At 36.6% G+C, this 20926-nt stretch overlaps 1 protein-coding gene across 3 annotated transcripts in view; it reads right to left on the reverse strand.

Annotated features, from left to right (window-relative positions):
• Positions 1–20926, reverse strand: part of LOC124722634 (talin-1) — a 284201-nt gene that overhangs the window by 93899 nt on the left and 169376 nt on the right. For all 3 annotated transcript variants that reach the window (XM_047247780.1, XM_047247781.1, XM_047247782.1), the window contains exons 12-17: positions 17535–17623; positions 12881–13024; positions 10490–10598; positions 7333–7538; positions 6805–7074; positions 2193–2386 (exon numbers count right to left, since the gene is read on the reverse strand). In XM_047247780.1, coding sequence (XP_047103736.1) covers positions 2193–2386; positions 6805–7074; positions 7333–7538; positions 10490–10598; positions 12881–13024; positions 17535–17623 — 1012 coding nt within the window. The remainder of the gene's footprint in view (positions 1–2192; positions 2387–6804; positions 7075–7332; positions 7539–10489; positions 10599–12880; positions 13025–17534; positions 17624–20926) is intronic.

Consider the following 20926-nt stretch of genomic DNA (forward strand, 5'->3'; position numbering starts at 1 on the left):
AATAAAGGAAACATGAGGTTCAACTACAGCAGCTACTGCTCGACAACATTGTTGAGTTGCAAAGTTGACAACGAATGATGAAGCGTACTGTTTCCCCAAGGTGATCCAGTTTTTGCCGATTCAGCATTAAGGAGCTGAGAGGATAACATACTGTTATTCAGTTTGCTTAATGCTGTAAGAAATGTAAATTATTGTGATTGATAATGGATGTCAATCACAGCTATGAGTCTGTTGAGAAATTTAAATTTAGGAGATCACAACTGGTTCAAGCAGGCAATACGAAACTAATTATAAGTTAATGGTTATTTACGACACAGAGGCCACAAACAATTATGCAGCAAGAAGATGATTTGACGCCACAGAACAAATGTTTGTAGGTGAACTAAGATGAAGAATAAATTATAAGTGCAACAATTCTACACACCAAGCTTTCAAGGGACCAAATCAAGATGAAACGGAGTTCAAGGATGTTCAGTACATGTGAGAAAAATGCAATTATGGTTTCCCAATTACTCAAGAAATTATCCAAATTATGCAATTTTTGATGCAAAATTACTTGTGTACCAGAGCATTCTACAGCACTGGCCCCATTTTTTAGTTTGCATTTATCAGAAATCTCTCAGCCTAGGACAAAGTACGAGTGATTGGAAAAAGGTGCACATGACAAGTGTTATGGAGATGCCCCATGAACTAAAATGGGAGTCCCTGGGGTGAAGATGACATTCTTTTTGAAAAACTATTGGAAAAATTTAGAGGACCGGCATTTGAAGCTAACTGCAGAATGATTCTACTGTCACCAACATACATTTCGCATAATGATTGTTACGACACAGTAAGAGAAATCTGGGCTTGTAGGGAGGCACACAGACAGTTATTTTACTGCTCACTCTATCTGTGAGTGGAACAGGAAAGTTACCCTCTGCCAGACACACTATATGGTGGCTTGTGGAGTACGTATGTAGATGTAGATATTATCTACCAAAGAAAATGCTACAACTGTTTAACAGATAGTGTTAACATTTTCAGACAGATCGTAGGATATTTTGTACCCATAAAATAGTACGTTAATCTGATTCAAGACTGTCTTATTACCAAACATACACACTGTTGTTACATGAGAAGGACTTTATGGTATCATCATCTAAGAAGTTCTTATTTAACACATGTGATATTGGTAACATCATTTGTATGAGGATACGTTTACCAGTTTCACAGGGAACGGACCAGCTTTTGAAGCCTCTAATGGTGTAGATAATAAATTCTTTTACTACTCCAGTTATGAATGTATATTAAGAAGTGACCAAATATTTAACAACTTTAACTAATGGCACATTTGGTGATTTAGTAGTATTATTTCCGAGATGGGTTGTATTCAGCACGTCAGACAATGTATGCATGATGGCGTGAATAAACTTTCGCATCTTCATTTCTGTGATTCAAAACACTTAATAATAAAAAACTCACCACATGTGGGGGCATTTTTGCTAAAATGAGAACGTTTCTGAAACTGCCAGATTCTAATAATTATTTGTTGCTTTCATTGATAACAGTATGAAATATTCAAATTTAGCTATATTTTTTTCACATATACATTACTTAAATATGGCTGTATCCTTTCTCAAAACACTCACATATATACATTTTTCTCCTTTGAATGTGTGTGGTTTAATAACATGCTGCTGTAGATGATGGTATTTCTTAAAAAAAGCTATACATAGTCCAAATTTTCTTGAAAATTCTAAAGAGCTCTACAATTTAATGTGAAGTCACATGGCAGTTTCCACCTGATAAATTGAGAAATGTGTGGTACTTCATGGTTGAAGGTCTGAAGAAACGTAAAATTCCTTGTTTCCAGATTGGGGTTTCAAAGAAACTGGCAGAGTACCTCACTTCTGACCTGAAGTGCTGCAACAGTGCCCTACAGATCCAACCCATGATTCACGGATTCCCAGACAGTCAAAGAGAGCACTTGGTTCATAGGTAACTTAGCCTAGCATTCAGGACATAAACAGGAAATGAATGCAAAGGCTTGCACACGTTTCTCTTCATCAGGTTACATGCTCACTATTCAAATTTGCCTTGCTACTGTACCTTTCAAAAACTGAACTTGGAGCACAACTAATTTCAGTATTTGTTTACGAGACAATTTCATATCTTATGTAGGCAAAATGTATAATATCATTGATACTGACTTGATGTGATGCAGAAGATCGTTCAGTGTGCGAGTAACTTCTGATGCAGCATGAGTCAATTCTCGTAACAAGTGTTCATCAGAACAGCTGTCATTACATACTGCAACAAGACCCTCTACAGCACGTGCCACCTCACGCACTGCAGCAACCAGCTGTTCCTGACACGCTGGACTGTGCAATGTTGGAGCCACAACCTTCAAGGAAGTAAAGAAATGATAACCACAAAATATACCATTTATTTCTTGAATATCATAATAACGACTATCTTTATTCATATAGACTAAAAAAAAAAAGGTTTTCGTCTTTTATATCATTTATGAAACGTAAATTTACAAATCACAGATCGCATCTCATTCATAACTGTGAGAAACTTGTCACCAATGAAAAAAAGTTTTTTAATGAGAAGTCACACTGTCATTAAAATTAACTAAGGCAACATATGACAGCAAATGTTCTCAATTTAATTTACCAATGACACACTTTGATTATAGAAAGGTACCCTTCGCCATGCACCATATGGTGGCTTGTGGAGTATCTATGCAGATGTAGATAGAAATTATCCAACTTAACACAGACTGCAAGAATTTCATTTAATTTCGCACCAATTTCAATGTTTTCTTTTAATATGCCTGTTAAATGGTAGGTAGTTAGTGTTTAATGTCCCGTCGACAACGAGGTCATTAGAGACGGAGCGCAAGCTCAGGTTAGGGAAGGATTGGGAAGGAAATCGTCCATGCCCTTTCAAAGGAACCATCCTGGCATTTGCCTGAAACGATTTAGGGAAATCATAGAAAACCTAAATCAGGATGGTTGGAGACGGGATTGAACCGTCGTCCTCCGGAATGCGAGTCCAGTGTGCTAACCACTGCGCCACCTCGCTCGGTAATATGCCTGTTAAATTACAATGGGGAGGTGGGGGGGAGATAACAGACATGTTGTCAAGAACATAAAGGAAATATGATTCCCTTTTGCCACACAGTTTCAAAGTGATTTTGTGTGTCTATTACATTGAATAAAAATGAATAAAAACAAAATTGAAGAGGTACTGCACAAAGATCAGTTTGATTTCTGGATAAGTAACGCTAAAAGAGAAGCAATTAGGATTTTATATTTAGTGACATACAGAGGGGGAAAAAATCGGGTATCTCCATAAAATTTGTGTGTCCAGAGCTAGCCTTCAGTGATATAAAATGGAATAAGAAGTTTTGAATCTAGGATTGTTTGGATAGTTACCTATTTAGTTTTATGTTCCATTCACTATTTACACGATTAATTGTAAAAATGTGGAACAAGTTATTTAACATTCAGATAAAAAATACGTAGATGATAAACTAAAACATCCACTGAAACCTAAAGAGAAATATTGTGGAAGACTATGGAAGATAAGTTTGTGTTGCGATGGATGTAAAAGCAAGATTGTAGTTTGCACCTTAATACTTGTTTGTGAAAGAAGCTATGTAGGAAAACAAAGGTAACAGGAAAAAAGGACAATTATGATTTAAAGTCATGTTGCCAATGAGGTTATCAGAAAAAGAGCACAAGTTCTGATCAATTGGACACAGATTTCAAACTCTCTCCTTTTGAATGTAAGATCATTGGTTTAGCCACTGAATCACCTAACTTGGTGGAAGAGGAAGAACATTTCACTGCTAACCAGGAATTTGGAATGTGGTGCTACACCAGAATGTTAAAACAATTATTAGTCAGATAAAATGTCGAATGATGAGGTTCCAGAAAGACTAGACAAGGAAAGAGGCATAAGGAATACGTTTACCAAAAGGGGCAGGTTGGTGAGGTAACTGTTACATCCAGCAAATGGGAAAAACTATATGAGCAGACAAGAACTATAATATGTTAAGAAAATTATCAAAATGTTGAGTATAACCATTATATAGAGACAAAAAGATTAGACAAGGTAAAAAGAGATTTTAATACACACTTTATAATATAAAATAAAAGACAAGGGAACCAAGAGGAAAAGTGCAGACAGGAGGGCAAGAAGAACATTTCTTAGCTTGGTACTTAAAAACTATTTTTTAGTCCCAATATGCAATCTTCTTTACTGTGTGCAGTGCACTTTGTCCAGTGTCTTTCCAGAGAGAAGATCAAATCTTGATGTGATATTCTGAAAGGTCTGGAAAATTTACATTTATGGCATCAATATCATCATCGCTGGACTAAAAACATTACCCAGTCAATAATTTCTTTAGACATGGGGCCTTGTGAAAGCCAGAGGGTGCCAAACAAGAAGAATGGAGTGAATCTCCCAACACTTTGTGCTTCAAATAAAATGGCCAAAGTCTTTTTGAAGGCAAGTGCATCAATTATCATGATGAACTTCTTTGTGAATTTTTTTATCAAGTTTTTTTTCAGAAAAATTGTCTAATATTGATTGGGTAGTGTTTCAGTCTCTGCAAGATAATACACAATCACTTTTGTATCCTAGAAAACACTGATCAATTTTTTTCTTTCTTTTTTTTTGTACATGAAATACATTTCATCATTTTTTTTATGTACAGTCATGTACTTCCAAGCCACTCTCTGCTTTGATTGTTGTCTCAATTTGAGAATGAAAGAGTGGACCCATGTATCATCTACAGTAAAATGACTAGCACTCAAAATCTTTTATGTTTCTGTCTTTTACCCTGCCATCACCAGCAAACTTGATAAATTTATTTTTGGTCAATATTCGACAAAAGTAGCACCCACTTCGCACAAACATTTTCTCATATATCATTCTTTGGGTAAAATGCAGAATATTTTTTCTTCTGCTGTGTCTATGATGTCAGCTGGTTAATACATACAACTGTAACTGACAACTGTTCAACACAGTATAGTGCACTTTCTTGGCGTTTTCACCTGTACTTTTAACTTTGGAATGTCCTTTCTGTGGATTGTTCAAATTAAAACTCTCATTTCTTTAATGTTGAAAATGAAGGAGCAGGCTCTTCAACAATTTTCAATGAATTTCTATCACTGATACACCATGCAAAACAAAGAATTTTATGATGGCACTAGTATTTTAGTATCCCTATTTGATACATATACAAAATGACTACTTTAAAAACAAGTATAAACAGAACTATTCCACAATTCAAGTTGAAATCTGAATTATGGTACTGCTAAACGTAATTAAAACAAAATTTCATTGAAATTAATGTCACATTTGTGCCACTATATGGTGAGTAGCAACTATTCTTTACATAACATTGTTACATTCCAAATCAACAGATGTTCTCTTTCTCTAATACATTAATGAACATGCAACACTCAGAAAACAAATCTATGGAAACTGAGAAGCAAAATGGAAAGAAGAAATAAATAGCTGCAGACATAAGAATAATAATTGTGATGATAATTACAGTAGTGATATGTATTCTTCAAACATTTAATAAGAAAATTAATTGTTTTTTCGTCGACAATTTCATCATGCAATGTTGAAACAGAAGTATTTCTTCTGACTTTTGTTCTCTGACTGAGGCTTGACTTATTACAGATAACTAACTGCATGTCATAAGTAATTACATGAATGTTGGTGGTAGTGCTGCCACACTTCACTGTACTGTCTAGTTGCAAAGCTTCCAAAACAGTTAACAAAAATCCAGTGTTGAAATGGTCATTTGATAAATGTTTCATGTACATTTACATAGAACAAGAAATTTGTAACTAGTATACATCTGTCAGCATTATCCTCCCATACTGTCAATCTTATTACAGACACCATATAATGAAGTAATCAACATATCATAAATTAAGCTGTGAAATTATTATAATCATAAAATTCTGTAAGCATAAACAACACATTTATGTAGTACTCACACACACAAATACACATTCCATTGCTGTGTATGAATGCCACACAACTGCCAACCTCAAAGATATTAAGTAACATGCTGTGGGTGTTAATTATCAGGCAGGGTCTAAGAGGCTGTGAAAGAATTGGTGGGGCTAACTGATAGCAACACACGACTACAGCTTTCTTTTTGTTTCCTAAGAACAAGCATGGCTAGGAATATTATTTTTATACTAGGGAAGCTTCCTTCTTATTTGCAAATCAGAAAACTTGGCTTTTGATAATAAGTAAACTCTCTAAATATATGGGTTTTAAAGAACTTCTGCCATGAACACATATAATGATAGACTGGTTTAGTGTCACCAACTGATTGTCTTATTATTATTATTATTATTATTATTTATTGAGGGGAAAATTCAGGAGTGGTGTAAGATTTATACTTGGATAGATCACTGCTCACAAACTAGAATAGGTCCTAAACAGTAGACAGATGTGCAGGAAAAAATGGTAAATTTACTTGCTGTGTGTGTGTGTGTGTGTGTGTGTGTGTGTGTGTGTGTGTGTGTGTGTTAACTCTGTAGAAGAAATTTGTCCAGAAGCTAAGCAGTTCATTGTCTTCTCTAAATGTTTGTCTGCTGGTTAGCATCTCCTATGTTTGGCAGTAGTCATCTACATTTATGTACATATTATTATTACAGTTATCAGTGCAGAAAGTCAAAACTACACTGTGAACAAGGATCTTTTTATGTGGAGCAAGAAAGTGCTGATATAAGGATTACAGATGAAAACTAAGTATGTGTATGTGGTATTTTGACATACCTTGGCACATGCAACAAGTTGGGAGGTAGCTAATGCACATTGTGTAGCAGCTCCTATGACACGATTCTGTGTCGCTTGTTCATCACACGTGGCTGCAATATTCTTTGCCTTCAGAACAAGTGCAGCTGTTGTATTAGCCACAGCTTTGGCTAGGCTCAAGAGTAGATCTTGAAGCTCTCGACTCTGTTCATCACCATCTCCCATAGTTGTCAGAACCTGGTGTGAAGCTTCGCCCACTCTACTTGCTGCATTCAACAAGTTCTGACGAGGCTGGGGAAAAAAAGAAAAATTTTCAGATTTTTGCCAAAACACCTCCAAAATCAAATGCAGCTACTGGTAGCACTAAGTAGTGGAACAATATGAGATCCTACCAAACTTTATTTTATGATAACAAAGAATGACCTCCATATCATTTTTTAAGGATCCATAGCTCAAAATTTGATGTTTGCAAGACACCTGCAGTTAGGTTGTGTAAACTGCAAACAAAGAATCAACCAAAAATAAACAAAGACATACTTCAATAATAACCTCTTTAGTTTCTGGTTCAGCAGCTTTAAGCAAGTCACTAAAAGCTGAACACAAACGCCTTGCTGCATCCAACAGTTTTTCTCCAGATGTGTCATCCTCCATCAGTGCTGCTATCATACGCACACCGCGTGTCATCTCTGGCAGGTTGCTTGTAATTGTTGTAATGGCTGCACCAACAGCAGTGTGATCCACATCTTCTGCAGGTCCTACATGAATAAACAAAATTCAATCTTAGTGCAAAGTGTGAGGATGATTCGCTAATTCTCAACAAAAAGGTAATACTGCACTACGCAAGACAAAGTTGCTGAAGGGTGAAAGAAAAATGCGGGGGTGGGTTTGGGGCACAGTGATAAATGAAATAATCAGTGCTCAAGTTTTATGAACCAGAATGCTGTGGACTGAGAAAGTAAATGAAAGTAATATTTCTGTCAACACTGTACATTTATGTTTGTTTGCAGGATACTATGACATTGGTCACGACTTTTCCACGTTGTTGTCGTTGTGGTCTTCAGTACTGAGACTGGCTTTATGCAGCTCTCCATGCTACTCTATCCTGTGCAAGCTTCTTCATCTCCCAGTACCTACTGCAACCTACATCCTTCTGAATCCCCATCTCTTGGTCTCCCTCTACGATTTTTACCCTCCACGCTGCCCTCCAATACTAGATTGGTGATCCCTTGATGGCTCAGAACATGTTCTACCAACCGATCCCTTCTTCTAGTCAAGTTGTGCCACAAACTCCTCTTCTCCCCAATTCTATTCAATACCTCCTCATTAGTTATGTGATCTACCCATATAATCTCAAGCATTCTTCTGTAGCACCACATTTGACTTTTCCACAGGGTAGGCAAAATGAAATTTGAAGATGCTGGAAATCACCACTCTTTAAGTCAATGCAGCATTGTGCTCGATTTATCAATCTGCACCATACACGTAGCAGCTCTGCCTGAGGGACAGCAGCCATAGCATTTTCAAGGCTCTGCTGATGCTCTTCCAGTAATTTTGACAATTTGAGTACACCTGACCCTTCAGTTTGCCCCATAGGTAAAAATTACAGGGAGAGAGCTCAGGCAATTGAGGTGCCCAGGAGACTACACTGCCTCTGACGACTTTCGTCCCTTCACTGAATGCATCACACAGCACTGACAAGGTTTTCAAGGCATTGATTGCTGCTGCTTGTCTAGCTGAAAGTATCCACACAGTCATTCATCTTCTGTGAGGTGATCCACATATGGATTAAACAGTTCCTAGATGTACAAGTTAGCATTAACAGTTTGGTGAAAGAACTGTATTTCACTGCAGACACCAGACGTCGTGCATCAAACAACGATCTTGACATTATGTCAATGCCCATCAAAGTCCTGATGGGGATTTTCTGATGGATAATGGTGCACATTATGTGAGTTTACCTAGCCTGACAGGATGAACCTGGCCTTATCTGAAGAAATGAAAAACTGAGGATTCAAAAGTCCTGATTCCACTTCATTCAGAAACTGCAGGACGAACTCGATATGCGAAAGTTCATCTGGATGCCTGAACTTGTGCACAACAGTAATTTTGTAAGGATACAGATCACAAGACATTTTAATTCCCAATTGCAGTAATAAACAGAGTTGAGATGCTGTTGGGTCTTGTTCCAGGTTTTTCTACACTCATGCAATGTTTTCTGGTTTTCTAAATCTTTTCAGATAGTAAGGAGGCTTGTTTGTTACAACGCCATTTCACACCATTCTGCCACTAAGTATTCCACCACTGACTTCTCTGGAGGTCCTGACAAAACACTTCCAGTCTAAAACTCTTGCACAAGCAGTTCCACACACGTCTTCCACGAACTGCACTTCACTGAAAACACCTGACAACTAGCACATGCTGTTTTATCATGAGTGCCATTTTGTGTTGCATTTAAGTTGTCACTCCTCACACATACACAAAATGTGATGACACAGCGCAGTACTTGGTACAGAGCATGCAGGAGATGCACATGCACAGGCATGTGACAGCATCCGATTGATGCATCAAAACCACAGTTTCTAGCATTTTCTGTGATGGGCAGCTCTCCTGTTCATTAACAAGTCTCAATTCTTCATTAGTTTCATAAATATTTTTATGCACATTTTATTTTGTCAACCCTATAAATGTTATAGGGTACCAGAAGCAGCAATAAAAATATAACAGTACACCGTTATTAATTTTTTTACTTTGGTACGTTTCATGTAGCCTATTCAAGATTAATGAAGTGAGTCAATTGTCACTTTGATGTTATGTTACATAGCTACTCCATTATAAAACTGCTTTGATAACTGCTACAAATCATTGCATACAAAATGACACAGGACATGGTATGATACCTCTACAGGCCCTAAAAGGTGGAATGAAAGGTTTACATTAATGAACATGTACATATAAATAATTAAAGATTTTGTCAGAACAGAACATAATACCAATGAAATAAAAGGCTGCATCATGCTCGTATTATCAGACAGCATAGGAATATCAAATTATATGTATGAACTTTAAGGTGGCAACTTTAGTAGAGATACGTAAAATCTATGACTTTCGAAGCATCAAAAGCTGGTGAAACTTGAATTTTGTTACATCAGTATGACAAGGAAGTATCAGAAAACCATTAACATAAATACATTCTTCTTTCTCTTGTGGCTTTGTCCATACTGACACAGGGTCATCATAGTTATTAATAGCTTTGACTTGGTTAGTTTTACAGATGGTTGTATGTCTTTCCTTTCACCGCTCCATTAAACCCGGAACGGAATATGTTTACCCCAACTGTCTGTGCGTAGTATTATTCCTGTGAAAGTGAGTGAAGTTTTCGAAATGTTTGCAAATATTGCAACTGAGGCAGAACTTTGGTACCAGCCTAGTATACACCCAGTGGGAAGTGGAAAACTGCCTAAAGACCACATCCAGGCTGGTAGACACACTGACCCTTATCGTTAACCCACTGAGCAGACTCGAGCCGGGGCCAGTGCACCTTCCCATCCTGGAAGCAGTGCTTTAACATGCATTGCTATCTGGATGGGTCCTGAACATAAATACAGTATAAAAAGATTAAAGGCTACGCCACTATGAAACAATACTACACACTTAAAGATAATTACACTTGTATCTACTACCAAAATAATGTAAGGACTGGACTTACCTGAAGTTAATGTAACAACTTGTGCTGTAGCAGCATTCATGGCCGCAATTTGTGAGCTTACACTTTGCTTGTTTGTATCCAGCGTAGATTCCTTCCATTTCAGCGAAGCCTATGGTAAGACATTTGCATATCAGTAGTAATTCGAAGCAAAATTCAATCATATTAAATTTGCTATAAATAATATATGTCAACAATATTTTACTGACACCAATAACTACCTCACCTAACAATACTAACCTTCATAATTTACTGTCTTAGACTTTATGGAGTCGTAGCTTGTTAAATGTGACAATACCTAAATCTATTACACAGCCCAGTCACAGTAATATGACCACCACCTACATCTGACATCAACGTGCAATAACCACTCACAGATGGAAGGTGGCAGAACTAGCAGTGGACAATCTATAAAGTGAGTCAGGGAGATGCGGAAAAAAGTGCAACCTTCTTGGTCAGAATCAAGTACAAAGTAAAGGACAACTACATAACAAACCATCACGTAACTGTCCTTTACTTTACATTTGATGATGACCAAGAATGTTGAAACCAGTTGTGCTCCAATGGGATAAAGGAGTTTTATGTTCACAGCCTATGGTAATTTCCCAGAATGCCTTTAATTAAATAATACATAGGACTTCATAAACTGTATGCAATTGACAATTTCAAATCATGACTGATGTAGAAACAGAAGATCTATGTAATATGGAGAAGTAGAGCTGTGCGGGCAGGTCATGAGTCATGGCTGGATATCTCAGTCAGTAACAGCATTACCTGTAAAAGGCAAGGTACTGGGTTCCAGCCCTGGTCTGGTGTGCAGTTTTAATGCACCCAGAAGTTTCATTATTTACAATATTTCCAGTCGCTAATCACTCTCACACAAGAGCAGATTAAAGAAGTACAGGTATTGTACAATAGCGATGAATGAAGCACTCATAACATGATGATACAGTAAACTTTTAAAATATATGTAGATATATAAAATGGTGGGCATTTACACAGAGTGCATGGAGAGAAAACTACCAATAGCAAACCAGATGGAGAAATGTGGCAGAGCATATCATCAGGAGTTCAAAATGGTTCACATGGCTCTGCGCACTATTATCATCAGGAGTTGCTCATGAAAATTAGTGCATATGGAAAAAAGAACATCAAAAACAAACAGTGGCCTGAATTGAATGACATTATTGCTTCAGATGGGGAAAAAAAAAAAACAACAACAACAACAACAACAACAACAACAACAAAATATCACAACTAAGGATGACAGAAAGTTGTTAATAGGTCGGCGACCATGATGAAGCACTTGTACTGAATTAACTGCCTGGATCACACTTAATATTATTTGAAATATTGGCTCACAAGCATCTCTGTCCTCATCTGCAACACTTTTCTTTTCATGTGTTCAGATTTCATTTATGGGAATTCACTTTGTTCTTCTGAATTGTATTGTATATATACTGATAACCTGTTTGCTATATCAAACAACCACTGATCACTTCTCCCATTTATTGTGTTTTCTCTTATCTTTAATTTTTGTTGTGCTATATAATATTAATCACACTGAAGGGAAGTGAGTGAATATTAATAATGAACACAAGGCTGCAAAAAATACCCTAGAATGGCAAAAGCGAAAATTATTTTTAAATATACAACACCGAAATCAAACTCACATTCCTTATTATATATTGGAGACAAACTGGCAAGGTCAATATGTGTATGAACACAAACATTAAATATTCTTTGGGGGTGTGTAACACAATTTTTTTACCTCCTTAGCAAAACAGTGTAGTATTCCACAAATAATAAAGAACTCACTTCTATCTTCTAGTTTTTCCTGGCTCTTTAATATTACCTGTATCACTACCAGTGCTCTGAGTGAATGAGAATGCCAAAATGTGCTGTTATTCAGAATCCACATTAAACTGCAAGTGTTCCAATAACTAGCTGGCTAACCCAGTTTCCAGTTCAGAGAAAGACAAGAATATACTACCTCCAATAAGATGATACCTAGCTTATCAACATAACAAGCCACCAAGTTTATTAAAACTTTAACCACATTAAGGCAGACATAAACAAAGATAAAAATTTATAAATTTGGTTTTTTTAATAAATATTGTTAACGGTGCATGAGCCATGCTTATAAGAGTTTGTGAAGACTGTGGTACATTCAACAAATAAATTCACAGATAAATCCTAAATTTTGAGCTTTTGAGGCTATAGGGGTGTTCTGCGCAAGCTGGAAGAAAAAAAGAATAATGGAGAGGTCACAGAGGTGGAGAAAACATGCCAGGTTGTGAAAGTTTACAATTACCTTACAAGCAAATCCACAATCTAATAGTAAGAAAAATTAATGAAAGATTTTTTGTTTCTAAAATCAATTATGGTACTTACAGGGTCTGATCCTAAGGGTGGAACCTCTGCTTTAGTCTGTAAATCACGTCCTGCAGAATCAATGATGTCGTGGCCAGCACTAATAGTTCCCAGCAGGGCACGTTGTGGTTCTGTCAATACACTTGTCACTTTTGTTGTCTGTACCTGTACAAAAACATATAAACATATCTCACCAAACTTAAGTATCTATTCCCTATGAAATGAAAATAATAGCCATGAGTTGTAAATTGAAGGAAGTCTGCACTTTCAACTTTCCACACATTGAATTATTTTAATAAAAGAATTTTAAAATGATACTATCAATCTCTACTGCTTTATGTTCCATTGTTGATGACTTTCTCACTGGACGGTTTGTGTGATTGTCTTAGCAGAAAGTTCTTATGATTCTTTGTGTGTTAATAATGTGCTATTGCAAGGTTGCTTCTAGGTAGCTGAAAGATTTCAAACATTGCTTTGCACATTTTGTGTCATTTTATATGTGATGGAATAACTAACTAAAAAGTATCAAGTGCCCATTCAAGTAACAGAAAGAATTTTGTAAGCAGATGTCCATACTACAGTTCCAGTCGAACTATGTAGTTGTAACAATGATATTGATGTTATAGTTTACAAGAACTTCAACATGTTGCATAACCATCCCAGTAAATCTACATATGAACATAGGGCATCTGCCTCTGACATAATATATTATTTCACTGAAGCTACCAAAGGTTTATAGCTGCTGAGACTGGTATTGTACAGTTAGATATGCAAGGATTTCAAAAATGAACATAATAATTTGCACGATTTCCTAAATTATTCCACCTTGTATATACCAGTATGAATAACAACATTAAATTATGGCCTAAAGAAGGCATCAAAAGCTGTACCAAAACTTTTACTCAGATAGCAATAAAGATGTAATACAAAAATTCAAAGTTCTGTTCAAGAGCATAATTGAAAGTATCATGTCTCTAACAGATAAGATTTACTTCTGTGTGGCACTGGACTTTTTAGAGATGTTACTACGAACTAGCAGCTAATGGCAATATTCTTGAATGCAAAATATCTTCTTAAACACAGGGAAGAATTTTCACGTTCCCACATATGAAATTCAGTTTCACTCACTCCGGAGTGAAAGTATAGGGTAATTTGATGACAGTTATTGTTTTCAGAGTATAAAACCAGACAAAAACAATGATTTAACCAGAGCAACCTCACAAAATGGCAAAATATAGAGAAAGAAATACTTTTTTCTTGATCATAATCTAAAATGGACATTTGCAAAAAGGGAGCATGTGGTAGTCAACCAGTTATTAATGATCTTATACACTCTAATGCACACCTGCAGCATTGTAGATGAAAGAACCTAGTCTTCAAACTATTTATATTCCTATACCTAACACTAATGATACTAGCAAAAAAGTGAATTTTATAGTAGACAGCTTCAACAATATAAATTAAATGTCTGTATTGAAGTGATACTTTTGATGATTTTTTGCACTTACTAGTGGCTATTTAACTATAAATTTAGTTATAAGTAGTAAAATACTTCGGAAATGTATACTGAACTGTATATTTTAAAATAGAACATATTGTTAAATAATTAGAATAAACTGTACTGCACAAACTACACTTGATAAAGTATGTTCACTCCTATATTTGTCTATGCGATGAGTATATAGAATATTCCTTAACTGTCATTTCTTCATGTCTTACATCGTTAAATAGCCACAGGGTAAAACACTTCATTTCCTTGTCCACTCCCCCCCCCCCTTTCATTTCTGATGTGACCAGTAATATAATTGAGACACTGAGGTACAAAATGCGGAATGGTATAATGAATATTTTTCCTTGTAAAAAAGATCTGATTTTCTCCAAGCCAAGTTAACAGCAACAACCCTCCCCTTTTTTTTCCCTCTTCACTACAGTAGAAGAATCTACAATGAATTCAAGACAGTTGACATTGGTCAAATTAGATATATGTGTCATTCTTGTTCGCAGTTTGTTTTGCAAGTCACTGTCTGGGATTACATTTTTATCATTTTTATGTAGATCTCATACTTTTCAATCAAATAATTATAAGCAGCATACTCGTGTTTGATGCAAAGTCGCCAACCAGCTAACTTTCGAATTGTTGCTCGTTTTCCAACCTCATGAACTGGATGTTCCCCAGTAACAGTTATCTGTAAGTAATGAATGAACTTCCATCCAATTTTGTTTCTAGAAATATCTTGAAAAGTGTCTTTTTGGTCCCTTTTCATATAAATGAACACACTTCCACTTGTGAAAATTGTAAAATGTGGAAGGAGCACAATTTGAAGCATGAAATAAAATAGGGCAGTTATATGACGCAGGCATCTACATCTGATTACGATGGTAAATCCCCTGCTTACTTAATTGTGAAGCACTAACCTGTTTACTGTATGAACTTAGGGAAACAACAAGAAGTGAGAGATGGGCTTTCAAACTGACAGAGTTGTTCTAGAATCACACCAAGCCTCGTCCTAGAGGGGCGGTGCATTACAAACAACTGACAGATCTTGAACATTGCAAAAATATTGGTGAGCAACTAGCAATTTTATTTCACTGCCAGATCACTACACACATGGGTCAAATTGCCAGTACAGCTCTATATTCAAGGTGTCACATGATCAAGTGAAAATCAAACAAAAAAAACATGTTGTGACCAAAAGGTGAAAACACAGACTTATGCTACATGCTTGTCACAGATATATCAGCAACATAAATTGTGCCATCACAGTAAAGGAATAATCACAGGTAGAATGATGAGTGTCGGCACAAAAAAGAGGAAGTTTTCATATATCAACAAAGTGAGACTGTTAGACAGCCAATAATGTTACAGCTACTAGTTATATGCTTCCATCTATTCAGCCATGTACATTCAATATTTTCTGGCAAAAGAATGGTTCCAATTCCATTCTGTGAACACTGATCACACCATCCAAGTCCATCTACAGATTCTAAATCTGAGAATAAAATTATATTGATTCTGAGAAAACAAGACAGCTAGCAGACTGCACTGGAAGAAGGAACTAAATTTTATTTCAACATAAAAATATTCTGGAAGTGGTGTATAACTAGTGAGTATCTGTTCAGAACAAGTGAATTCTTATCATATCATATATGTATCACGCAAAAACTTGAAACTACTAGTTTTGCCCCACATTGTAACTGGTTTGTCTGGGTGTTCTCTGGATAAAGATCAAGACAAACAAAATAATATTCACTCTTTCAATGTCTCTTAAAAAGTTACTTTCACATTTTTAAAACACTGAATAGCAATAATAAAATAGGATTAATTAAGTACAAAGTCTACTTGACATTAGGACAACTACTGCTCAAAGCTGGTGAGAATGTTTACAACAAAATAAAAAGGAAAGAAAGAACACCACCCAAAATAAAGAGAAACAGTCAGGTCACCACTAATCCACAATAAGAATCAGAAAGCAATAAACTGATTACACTGAGTAGAGTTGAGACTTCAGACTGTGTCAGTTCTATGTGCATGAAAACAGCTTAAGAGACGAGGCAAGTTTACAATGTCAAGAGTTAAAAATACTACACACTGGTGTTACACGAGGAATCAGAAAATTTGAAAGTCTGAGATAACAACTCTACCCAGTGAAACTGCTTGTCATTTCTTATTACAGTTCTCAACTGGAAACATGTCTTGTTCCCAGAAGTGGTTACATCAAATTACTGATTTTTCTTTTTTTTAATTATCCATTCATATGTACCTACTCTGCTCCCTGGCATCCAATCTATTGAAACGTGAGGCATGCAACAAAGAAGAAAAGAACTAAGTTTTTAACTTGAAGAGGAGTACATGAAAGTCAGTGGCTTGCAGCAGCTTGAGAAATTTACGTACACAAATCACTTTACATACACTCTGAGTAACTTCCATCAACACTTCAGCAATGTGAATGACATTCAAACCACCATTGCAGAACCAATGACCTACAAGGCCATACTGCCAAATGGCATACTACTCACAAAATATATAATAGAATATTGATTCCAAGTATGACTTCTGCAACTGCAGACGAGTTAAAAATTGTTATAAAACAGTGACAACAATTATTAATACAAACATGACATCAAAATTATAGTCTCATGGTCAAATTAAAGAAGAGCAAATTCCTGATTGAACTTTTTATATTACATTACCGATTAGTCACCAAAATCTACTCTGTGATAATGGAAACTTCTGCAGGAATACAGTCTCACATCACAGTCTCTCTCTCTCTCTCTCTCTCTCTCTCTCTCTCTCTCTCTCTCTGTGTGTGTGTGTGTGTGTGTGTGTGTGTGTGTGTGTGTGTGTGTGTGTGTGTGTGTGTGTGGAGGTGGTGGGAGGGGGGAAGGGTCAGGCAAATTGTGTACACGAATGACAAATGTGTGTATGTACTGTCAGTAGTCCTGTTTTTCTCACATATGTTCCAGTATATTTTGTCAAAATTCCATCCAAAATAAGGCATTAATCACTAACATGTTACTAATGGTAGCCAGGTTCTGCTCTGGAAGCTCTCTCTCATCATGAAGTACCAAATTTTGAATAGCACTGAGAATGTACATAGGTTTCTTTCAATACAAATGCATTTCACAACATTCACATGTAACAGAGTGTATGTAAAGTAACAGAGACACATCTTACCATTGGTGGCACGTGGGCCAGGTTGACCTGGCCGCTCACTGTCGTCAGCTGTGCACCAGCAATGTGGCCCGTGCCATAAGGACGTGCACCTGCACACCACACCACACACCCATTACAGCAACACTTGTCATCCCAGGTAACATGTGATTTGGGGAAATACCTCCCACAACAATTTTAAGCATCTAAAATGTCTCAAGACATGAAGAGTTACCAATTTATAACTGTCTTTCTAACAATAAAATAAACAATTTGTAACCTTCAAAAACCCATACAGTGTACATTAATGTCACTGTCTTTCAAAAACAACAACAAAAAAATTTGCAAATACAATGTAAAAGCAATCTGAATTAATTTAATATTTGTAATTAAAGAAATGGACAACATTTTCATTCCAATATGACTTAATATTACAATATTTCAAATCACAGATCAACACACAGTTAGTGGTTGTATCTAGAATTACCTAATAACAACAATGACAGAAAATATTTCATCTCTAAAATGAGCTGAAACACAGTACATAAAACTAGAATATGTGGTGTTGTTGCAGGGAGATTTGAGCAGCTGTAAGATGTAAGTAATTGAACTTCCTCCATCTAATAGTTCACACAAATCTACACTGAGGTGACAGAAGTCATCGTACAGTGACACAGACGGTGGTGGTATCATGTACGCAAGATATAAAAGGGCAGTGCATTGCCGGAGCTGCCATTTGATCTCAGGTGATTCATGTGAAAAGGTTTCTGACGTTATTATGGCTGCAAGACAGGAATTAACAGACTTTGAATGTGAAAGTAGTTGGAGCTAGATGCATGGGACATTCCATTTCAGAAATCTTTAGGGAATTCAATATTCTGTGATCCACAGTGTCAAGAGTGTGCTGAAAATACCAAATTTCAGGCATTGTCTCTCATCATGAAAAATGCAGCGGCTGACAGCCTTCACATAACAACAGAGAGCAGCAGTGTTCGCGTAGTCGCCAGTGCTCACAGACAAGCAATACTTCAGGAAATAACTGCAGAAATCAATGTGGGATATACGACAAACTTATCCATTGTGACAGTGCAGCGAAATTTGGTGTTAATGGGCTATGACAGCAGACGACCGATGTGGGTGACTTTGCAAACACCACATCACCTATGGTGCCTCTCCTGCGCTTGTGACCATATCGGTTGGACCGCAGACTGGAAAACTGTGGCCTGGTCAGATGAGTTCCAGTTCAGTTGGTAAAAGCTGATGGTAGAGTTTGAGTGTCGTACAGACGCCATGAAGTTATGGAAGCAAGCTGTCAACTAGGCACTCTGCAGACTGGTGGTGACTCCATAATGGTGTGGAATGTGTTTAAATGGAAAGGACTGGGTCCCCTGATCCAACAAAACCCATCATTTACTGGAAATGGTTATGTTCGGCTGTTTGGAGACCATTTGCGGCCAGTCACGGTTTTCTTGTTCCCAACAATGATGTCATGTCACCAGGTCACAATGGGTTGTGATTGGTTTGAAGAACATTCTGGACAAATCTAGTGAATGATTTGGCCACGCATCAAACATTTATGGGATGTAATTGAGAGGTCAGTTTGTGCACAAAATCCTGCAATGGTAAAACTTTCACAATTATGGATGGCTATAGAGGCAACATGGCTCAACATTTCTGCAGGGGACTTCCAATGACTTGCTGAAGCCATCCCATATTGAGTTGCTGCACTACACCAGACAAAAGAAGGCTTACAAAACATTAGAAGGTATCCCATGACTTTTGTCACCTTAGTGTAAACCTCGGTGTAAATGCATAAACGTTCTGGTTGTACAACAAACCTAAAAACTGGCCCGACTTATTTTTGACAAAAGATCTCTTGTAATTAAATATGAAAAGGGAAGATAAACATCTGAATGAGAACAGCTTACAAGACAAGTACAAATAATAACTTTTTTTTTTTTTGCAAAATTGTATCAACAATGGTATCCTTAAATACGCAAGTAAATTCTTGCTCTCAAATATCTAATATGGCAGACTGAATACCACAATTGCTTAATTCACTGTGAGTGCTTTACTGAAACCTGGAAGAACTGAAATCACAATAGGATGTCCAAAGTCTGAATTTTTATACATTCCATTTTCTCCAATAGCTCTTAATTCAATTTTATCATCATGACTAGTTTTACATCAAACATAGTACAACAGTGTAAGTTCCTTACTTTCCCATTCTAAAAACAAGTGACTATTAAGCTGAAAGAATTAATTCATAATCAGGAATTCTGATGTATAATGCCCACAAAAGCTTAATTACTATGTCCAAAGCAAGTTGAACATTTAAAAAATACCACCACCACCACCACCACCACCACCACCACCACCACCGCTTTTGGCTGTATCTGATGAAACCAGTGTTTTCATCCCTACTTACTGTTTATTGTTCACATATATTTTCTGTTTCTTGCCTGGATAACTATCCCTTTCTTCCAGCAATGTTATAATGTTATTCTGGCCCTATACTCTAAATATTCCAAACATTCAGCTACATGTTGTCTCACTTCAAGCAGCAGAACTCTCCTCTTGCATTCCTCAGACTCTGGCACAATTACCACACATTACCTGTCTTCTGTGTTCATCAAATATTTACCAATAATTTTTGCAGTAACCTTTTCTGTTATGAAGAGTATGTAGTTCTTCTCTAATCATTTTTGTATGTATTATCTGTAACATGGTTCATACGGAGTAAGTTGTGGAGGGAAATGAAAGCAGCAGTGGTATGCAGGTTTAATAATTTGAAGATCCCATTTTGGAGCTTATTCTGACCCTCAGAGAAAAAGTTATTCACAATCAAGTCTATATAAAAGAGTTTTGGAGCAGCTGGAAGTAATTAGCACATTGACAAGTATGGACAGTTGGAACATCTTCGGAAATAAGAAGCAACTTCTGAGGAAGAAGGAAATCTATAGGTTGGTTTGTAGTTGGTATTAGGGCACTCAATACAATCAGTACCTGTGCATATAATGAAGGTGAAAAATGTCTTTACTTGAAACCTGAGACAAGCAAACTTGAAGAACAGAATACTGGATGGTCTACCTGTCAGAGTATAAAGTCCTGTGTCACATGACTATAACTTATATGAAGATAGGTCTGAAGGAATTTGGCTTAACAATATGGCTAGGAGAAAGTGAAACACAGTTGCATCACTTGTTTCACTAACCACAATGTATTGTCCTTCACAGCCACAGATTGTCACTTCCACTAATGCATGATCAGCATGTTAGGGAAGTCTTGCATGTTCTGAAAAGTTTTTATCACCAATGTGTGCATTTTTTGACTGTTGAGGGAATCAGAGTGGGCAAGGAGCCTATGTCATGTTCACACCTCATCTGCCACAGAGCCTAATGAGTGTACGAAGATCA

This window comes from Schistocerca piceifrons, chromosome X (assembly GCF_021461385.2).
Source record: "Schistocerca piceifrons isolate TAMUIC-IGC-003096 chromosome X, iqSchPice1.1, whole genome shotgun sequence".
NCBI lineage: Eukaryota > Metazoa > Arthropoda > Insecta > Orthoptera > Acrididae > Schistocerca > Schistocerca piceifrons.